The sequence below is a fragment of the Rutidosis leptorrhynchoides genome, chromosome 9 (genome assembly GCF_046630445.1).
Source record: "Rutidosis leptorrhynchoides isolate AG116_Rl617_1_P2 chromosome 9, CSIRO_AGI_Rlap_v1, whole genome shotgun sequence".
NCBI classification, from domain to species: domain Eukaryota; kingdom Viridiplantae; phylum Streptophyta; class Magnoliopsida; order Asterales; family Asteraceae; genus Rutidosis; species Rutidosis leptorrhynchoides.
Genome location: NC_092341.1, coordinates 344,762,956 through 344,771,678, shown reverse-complemented (window position 1 = coordinate 344,771,678; position 8,723 = coordinate 344,762,956). Strand labels below are relative to the sequence as shown.

The 8,723-nt window shown below is 37.8% G+C and overlaps 1 protein-coding gene across 1 annotated transcript; it reads right to left on the bottom strand.

Annotated features, from left to right (window-relative positions):
- Positions 1-248: 248 nt before the first annotated feature.
- On the bottom strand, positions 249-2,134 carry LOC139867534 (putative FBD-associated F-box protein At1g61330). Its single transcript, XM_071855898.1, is given in 5 exon segments — positions 249-691; positions 860-1,006; positions 1,096-1,356; positions 1,359-1,958; positions 2,061-2,134. Coding segments are annotated over 5 exon segments (1,320 nt in total). The 5' UTR covers positions 2,103-2,134; the 3' UTR covers positions 249-421.
- Positions 2,135-8,723: the final 6,589 nt, after the last annotated feature.

Sequence of the window (8,723 nt, the reverse complement as noted above, 5' to 3'; positions counted from 1 at the left end):
CTTATGAACTATTTTCAAGTTGTAAAACCGCGTTGAAGAGATTTGAATCAAGTCAGAAATCAGTAATTCTATCGTTAAGTCTTTGTTCTATGTTTTGTATCAATGACACCATAATCCTAGTTTCCCAACTGCCAATCGTCAACAGTAGCTTGAATTTCAATCAGCCCTATTAAACAGAGGCTGAGGAGCAATATAATTATATAAAGATACTGTGTGTATATATTGATCATTCATAACTTCCAAATTCAAATTCTAATGTGATTCAAGTGAATTATCATAAACTAAGCTTACTATATAGTAACGCTTATAATACCAGCTGAAATTACATGCACAGTGAGCTTGAAGAGTTGAAGGTCTACATACCTTTAATAACTTCCAAATTAATGAATTAACATACTAAGCTTAATTTTAAAAGGGTAAATTAGATTATGATCAACTCTACACCATGAGGCTTTATTAATTTTATGCGCTCCGCAGAAGATCGAGCAGCTTCCTCTTTCTTCGGATTAATCCTTTCAATTGCAATCACAATTTTCTTGAGTTCCACAGCAGTTTGTATGATGTATGCAGCAACTTCATAGTCACATTTTCGACCCTTATATTCCACTATTTCAACAAGCTTTAGGTTTTTATGGGGATTTGTAGCACACCTCGCTTTCTTCTTGCTTATGGTTGTTGAAGTCCAACTCGGCTGCAATTAAAAAGATCCACACTTTTGTTAAATTGATTAACATACAGTACAACAGTTAGTTGTAAGGTTTTCCCTGTTCGGGTTACCCGGGCGAGTAATCTGACCCCATACTCTACTGTTTGTACCTTCAAGTACAACGGTTAAATTAACCGGACATCGTGCAAGTACCTTAAGACAAAAATTCTCCAAATTTGGGCATGCATTCATCATGAAAGCCAAATATAGAAGACAATCATCGCCGTCACCATCATATGAAAGTCTTAATTTCTTCAGATTTAGTAACTTGGGAACCGATTCAGGTAGTATATTATATCCCTGCAAAAAGATATAATAGCCTCACAAACATTTCTTTAATAATAGTAATTCATTATAGAAACATTAAGATGATGAACTACTATACTAACCTCGAGGTGATTCACACTTAAGGAAAGAGACTGCAGGGACAAAGCACCAAATGACATCTGACTGAAAACATTATTAATATTCATCGAAACCAAACCAAGTTTAACTTCCTTCAATTTGGGAAGATGAGCAAGATGTAAATCCACACTGTAACTATTGAAGGTGAACGATACAAGGTTGTCCAAATCAGATAAATAAATGGATCTAAATTGACAAACATCCAATATTTGAAGGTGTTTTAAGTTACGTGATTGACCACCATTGACTGACCACCATTGACGTGAATATCATAAAGGTATGGTGGGAGTAAAATTGCTATCATCTCAAGATGTGGAGAATTCTTTAAAAATGCCTCAAAAACTTCTTGCGTCACATTAACCCTAATTAGTATAAGTTTTTTTAAATAAGGTAGTACATCCGCAAATCTAGATGGAAAATCATAATCTTTACCGTGCGAACACATATAATGACAACGGTTTGTCAAATCCAGTTCAAGAAACTCGACTTTCTTATTCATTGCAAATTGGATCCATTCATCAATATCATGCTTATGATTACAGTTAAGACCATAACGGATCCGAAAGTCGTTGACAGTCGGGTGATTGTAGCTTCTAATCACCGAATGGACCTGGTTGATGTACTTCTCATTTTCTAACTTAACCACGGACGGTTTATTAAAAGTGGTGCTCCTACCATCAAAGTTTAATTTCATTAAATTACGCCACAAGTATCTCCATCGTGTAGCAACACCACTGGTGGCCACTGCATCCTTAATAGGCATAAGTGACAGTATCTTAGTCAGCACATCGTAGGACATTTGACCTATAAAATCATACGAAATTGGCTTTTGACGACTAATTCCCACCTTCACAAATAAACAAATCAATCAATGTCATTAGTAATAATAATTAACAATTTAATTAACAATCCACACCAATACTCATGTCGGTTACATCCTAAACCTAACCTGAATTTGAGGGATAGTAGAAGAGCTTTGTAAGCAGTCCATAATTTAATACTTAACTTAACCTGCATCATATATAGATCCAAAAGGGTATAGTCATAGAACAATATATAAGCAACCATAATTATACTTCTAAATAAGAAATTAATTAACCTAACTCCGACTTTTATCTATCTAACATTTTCAAACAACACAAGCCATATACATATACATTAAGTAAAATTAATCCTTCAAAAAATGCTGCGATTAATTACAGTGAAATAATGAACATAACGACAATAAGCTTACAGATTGGTGAGGGTGAGGATGGCGGTGGCGGTGGCGGTGGCGGTGGCGGTGGCGGTGGCGACAAAGAAATGACAAGTCCCAGACGATGAGTCGATGACCCATTGTATATATTATGAGACAATATATAAACGAGTGGGCTTTGTTACGTCGAACTAGTAGTCCAAACAAACATTAACTTGCAATTTTCTTAGCATTTTTTTCACTACAAGTTTTAGATAGTTAACTTATAAAGACTTGTATAAAAATAAAAATTAAAAACTATTCAATAAATTAAAATAAATTCACTAATAATAATAAGAAAAAAGATTACTGTTCTTAAAAATAATTAAATTATTAAATTCCTAATAATAAAAGAAGTTTTTTAACGACAGGCGACCCGCGACAGTCCTAAAAACTTTTATTAAAAAATTAATACATACTTAATTTCATTGTACATCAATATAAACCCACCCACTACCTGGAGATAACCGCCACTAACCAACAAGTTTTACAACTCCTTTATGCACCAATTTACTTCTTAAATGATAGTCAAGCTGTCATTCGAAAACTTCATAATAATATAGTATTGATGAAAATCTTTATAAAAAGTTACGACTATAATTGACCAAGGATAAAATTAATCAGAATATTCACCGTTTAAAGATCCGGACAATCTCATATTGGACCGGATATCAACCTTTCGCATAGCACAAACTTGTCTTCTTCCATTTTCTCAGTAGACATTTCAAGATCATCGAATTAAACGTCGAGGTGGCAGTCTCGTTAAATGAAAACCTTGACGAAGAGGGAGGATCAAAAGAAGTCTTTTGGAAATTTGGTTATTATTGTGTAACAACCCAATCCAATAACTAACCGAATACGCGAAATAATAATTTTTTTTTTATGTCAGAAGGGTGCGCCACGCGCACCACCTTAGGGTGCGCGGCGCGCACAGGCCAAATCAGCATCTGTCCGAAATTGTCATTTTTCAAATAAAGATCTCCCACTTCCCGACATATTTAGATAAAACGCTTTTCACAACATGATATAATAGTTAAAACTCACACGATTCAATAATAAAATAAGTTTTACGAAATCGGGCCCACACATGCCGTAATACGAGTTTCGTACAAAAGTATAAGTTTCAACCGAATTAGTTTAAATTCCAAACGACACTAGGGCATGATGTTTGGGGGTTAAACTACCCAACTCTCGGTTAAACTTCAAAAGCTAACACATCCAAAAGCGTCCCCTATCAAAACAAAGAGGGATCTCTAATCCAATCGAACGCCCTTACCCTTGTCAACGCCCGAGCCTATAAAAAGGTAAACAACGAGAGGGTAAGCAAAGCTTAGTGAATGCAATAATTATACATACACATATATAACCTACTTACTTGCAAACACTTACACAATACCGCATACAAGTTAGCAATTCGACAACCATGCAAACATTATGCATATACCAATATCCGCAATCATAATAAGCTAGCGATTCCAAAAGCATATAGTTCACAATTAAATATGCTAGTACAAAAATTCACACAACCATGGTTAACCAATCATACTAGGGAACGGTACTCGGAAAAGACCGTCGGAGTTCATAACATCCATTAGTGTTACTTAAACACCGCGTAATCACTAATCCCCCGGGTGATGTCTTGAACACCGCGACTAACTCACCCCATGACAATGTGGCTTATTGAACACCGCGACGATTTCACATGTCAATCAAAACAATGAGTGGTGTCTTGAACACCGCGACAATTCCACTCCCATGACAATGTGGTGTCTTGAACACCGCGACAATACCACATGTCAATCAAACAATGAGTAGTGTCTTGAACACCGCGACAATACTACTCGTTACTTAGAATGTGGTGTCTTGAACACCGCGACAATTCCACATTCATACTACACAAATAAATACATTATATGTGCACACGCATAATTATTCCACTCACCTTAACGATTCGGTGACGGTTTTATACTTCCGTGAGCTTCAAAACAAAGTACCTAATACAATAAGTACTCGATCAACACACAAACTAGTTGGACTAAATACCAACAACTTACACATGTGCACTTAATGACTTAATGCATTAAATGCCCAATTTTCACCAAAACCGTACACTAAATGTCAAGACCACCACATATCACTAAAAGCTAGTGATTAAGGTCCAACAACACTAACTAATACATAATCAGGGTATTTCATACCCATCTTTCTCAATTAGGTCAATTATTACCCATTTGACCACTTTAAGGTCTACACACCCATTTACTAAACATCTAAGTGTGCTAGTAATTAACTAACCAATTTAGGCTCATAAACCCCAATTAACACTTTGAAACCCTAAGTTAGTCATTCTTGAGTCCTCATGGCTCAATCTTACCCAAGAACACCCAAAATCACTAAATATGGGTTTTACGTCCTTCATTTACCCAAACCCTAACACATACATAAATCAAAGTAAGGAAATCAAAGTTAGAACATACCACTACAACCAAAACGTAGCTAGAGAGGAGATAAACAACTTTATAACTCGAGCTAAGACTCAAAACTAGCTCTTTCTTCCTTTGCTTGAGCTTTCTCACACAAGAATCTCACCCTCTCTCTAAAATTGAAGTGGATGGGATAAAGTTGTTGGAATCGGAGTGAATGACACTCCAAGATCTGATCTACTGGCCTTAACTCGTCCACAAGTGAAATTACCAAAAAGCCCTTCAAAGTATCTGATTAAAAAGGAACAGAATCCGGCTACAGTGAAAAGTGCGCCACGCGCACCCCTATGTGTGCGCTGAGCGCACCAAGCTCAGATCATTCTCTGACCTCTGTTTAAATACACAAGGTCACCCACTCTTCATGTACTCTATATACATCTCTGTTTAATAAATATTAGGGTCTTACAACTCTCCCCCACTTGAATCGGAGCGCGTCCTCGCGATTCAAGCCGCATGACAAGAGGGAAGGTAAACCAACATGAACTCTTCGGGCTCCCAAGTAAACTCGGAACCTTTACTACGACGCCATTGAACCTTAAACGTTCTCACCTCTTTATTTCTCAACCTTTTGACCTTCTCATCGAGTATAGCAATCGGCTCCTCAATATATTCTAACTTATTGTTTAGCTCAATCTCGTCTAAAGGCACCCATGATGAATCATCCGCAAGACACTTACGGAGATGGGAAACATGAAATGTGTTATGGATCCCCGCAAGCTCTTCGGGTAATTCCAAACGATACGCAACTTCACCAACACGAGCTAAAGTGTTAAAAGGACCAATAAACCGAGGAGCTAACTTTCCCCGTTTTCAAAATCGAATAACACCTTTCCATGGCGAAACTTTAAGCATCAGCATGTCGCCTTCTTGGAACTCAATTTGTCGTCTACGCTTATCGGCATAAGATTTTTGTCTATCTTGGGCCTTTTTCAAATGAGTCCGAATCATATCAATCTTGCTATTCGTCTCTAAAACCAAATCGGTACTCCCGATTTCTCTTTGACCCACTTCGCCCCAACAAATCGGAGTTCGGCACCTCCGCCCATAAAGCATCTCGTAAGGTGGCATCCCGATACTAGTTGATGTGTACAACGGTGTATACGAAATACTTATATTTTTAATATGAAATACGGCGAAATATGATACAAGTTTTATTTATTTATATAGATGGATATACCTAAACCTTGCTACAAAACTTATAGGCAGTGTACCTAATCTTAGAGTAGTGTAGTTTTTAGTAAGTCCGGTTCATTCCACAGGGAGCTAGTGAATACGTACTATATTTTTAACAACTATATTTATATAAAATGTATATAATTATATATAGTAATAATAATATATATGTAACACCCGTTTTTCAGTTACACGTTATTTCGAGCGTCATTGGAAATACGAGGCATGTAAGTGTATATTTGGATCCCAAATAAAGTTAGAGTTGATGTTCTAAAACCTTACCATTGGATAGTAAATCTCATTACGTTTCCAAGGATATTTGATTCGTCAAAAACGGAGTTACGGTTTGAAAGTTACGACCAAAACAAGTTCAGTTTCAGACTCAGTTAATTGGGACTCCATCCAGACTTCAGGACGCCGTCCTGAAATGAAGGTTAGGACGCAGTCCAAGCTTTTTGGACGCCGTCCAAAGTGCCTGACAGGCCAGCAGCTGTATTTTAAAGGTTTTAAAAGAGGGTATTTGAGTCTTTTCACTTGGGGGTCGGTTTTGAGCCTCTAAAACTGATCCAACCTCTATCTTATCCTCATTTTCACCTCTTCCACCTTCTCACTAACACTCAAAACCCTAGAGAGAGAGGGAGAGTTTTAGAGAGGAAAGCTCCATTGAAGAAGAAGGATGTTGATTTCGGGTTAAGGTGCAAGAGTTAATGTTGTTCACTTCGTTCACGGCTACGTGGTGGTAGTGTTGGTAAGCTCTAAATCCGAATTTCTTTGTTAAGATTATTGTTTGAGTTAAAGTTTGTGCTAGTTAGAGTTATAACCCATTTATTGTGAAGTTTGGGGGTTTTTGGGGAAGATTCATGTATGTAAACCCGAATTGGTGACTTAGGGTTTCAATTGATGGAATTGTTAGTTTGGACCTTGCATGTGTTAGTATTTAGATGTTCATAAGAACATGTTGGTATGACAAATGGGTGTTAACCTCAAATGTTGTCAAACTAAGTCATGAGATCGAGAATTTATGAACTGTGTATATAAAGGTTTGATTAAAGTGTTAAACGATGTTTTGGAAAGTAAATCACTAGTCGTTAGTGATTAAAGATGTTTTTGGGACTTATGTCAAATTGGATTGACTTTGAATGGGTCGGGATTACCACCCGTAGTGGTAATTGGTGAAGTCCACTTTAGGTGTCTAAATGGGCGGTTTGTGGCAGTAGGTATAAACCCTCGGTTAAGGGTGTTGGTGTCGAATTCCCTTGTAGGGAATGTATGTTGATTGTTTGTATATCTATATGCGTATTATAGGTAAAAGGTTTGCTCGGTTGCTTTTGGAGGCGATTTACGTTTGTAACTTGTGCGGGCAATTCGAGGTGAGTGGAATAATTATATGCGTATGTATATAATGTATCTATTTGTTGTAGCGTGAAAGGTGTAGTGTCGAGGTGTTAAGACACCACGTTTCACGTGAAGAGTGTAGCATCGAGGTGTTAAGATGCCACTCGGGTGTAGCATCGAGGTGTTAAGATGCCACCTAGGAGTGTAGTGTCGAGGTGTTAAGACACCACTCCGTAAAATAATGAGTGTTGCATCGAGGTGTTAAGATGCCACTCGGGGTGATGTGCCGAGGTGTTAAGGTGCCACCCTAGGGGTTAGTGGTGCGAGGTGCTAAGTGCCCTAACGGATGTTATGAACACCGATGGCGTTTTCGCGAGCGCCGTTCCCTTGTACTATTGGTCGACCATGGTTATTTGTGTTGTAGCGTAAGCATATTATATTTGTTCATATTATATATGCTTTTGTTATGCTAGCTTGATTATTGGAGGTTATAGCTTGTAATTGTGATGATAAGCTAATTGTGTTGCTAGCATGTATGCAGTATGTGAGTAAGTGTTTGCAAGTAGGTATATTATATATGTATGTGTATAATTATTGCATTCACTAAGCTTTATGCTTACCCCTCTCGTTGTTTACCTTTTTACAGGTATTGTGTTATTGATGCTAGCTAGTTGTTAGACTAGACGTGCAGGAGTAGTTGGGCTTGAAGGGGTAGCTTTTGGTTATATGGACGCGGATTGGGGATTTGGTAGTCCCCGAGATTATGCTCTTGGTATTGGGTTGGGTTGTAAAGTTCTAATCCGTCTAAAGAGATAAATGGGTCGAAACTGCTACTTTATTTGTAAAACGGGTCATTGTGAGCCCGGGGTTGTAAAACTTGTTTTTATGGTGGCAATATCTTAGTTTTACTTAATATGTCATATTGTGAAAATGGTTTCGTTGAAAAGTGTCGTGGAGCGAGTTTTTCGCTCGCGTGTAAACAAAAACTGACGCCGTCCCAAATCCTTGGATGCCGTCCCAGTTGTAAAGGCTGGACGCCTTCCCGATTTCTGGACGCCGTCCAGATGGGCAGTCACAGAAATTTTTTTTTTGTGTCGTGTTTTTGGTAAATCAATGTTGGGTTGTTACAAGTGGTATCAGAGCATAGTCTAAGAGAATTAGGTGACCTTGGAATAGGTGCCTAGTCTTAGACTTATTGGCCGTTGTGCGTTATTTGCGGGACTTGTAGGAATACGGGTCGGATTAAGATTTGTTAGTGCCTTAGAGTAGGTGACTAACTAGGACTAGTGCTTGTCCAAAGTGTGATGATGTGGGGCCTCATTTCGCGTGTAAATTAGTGCCTTAGATTGCTAGTTCCTAAGGTAAGTAGGAGAACTTGGACGTTGTT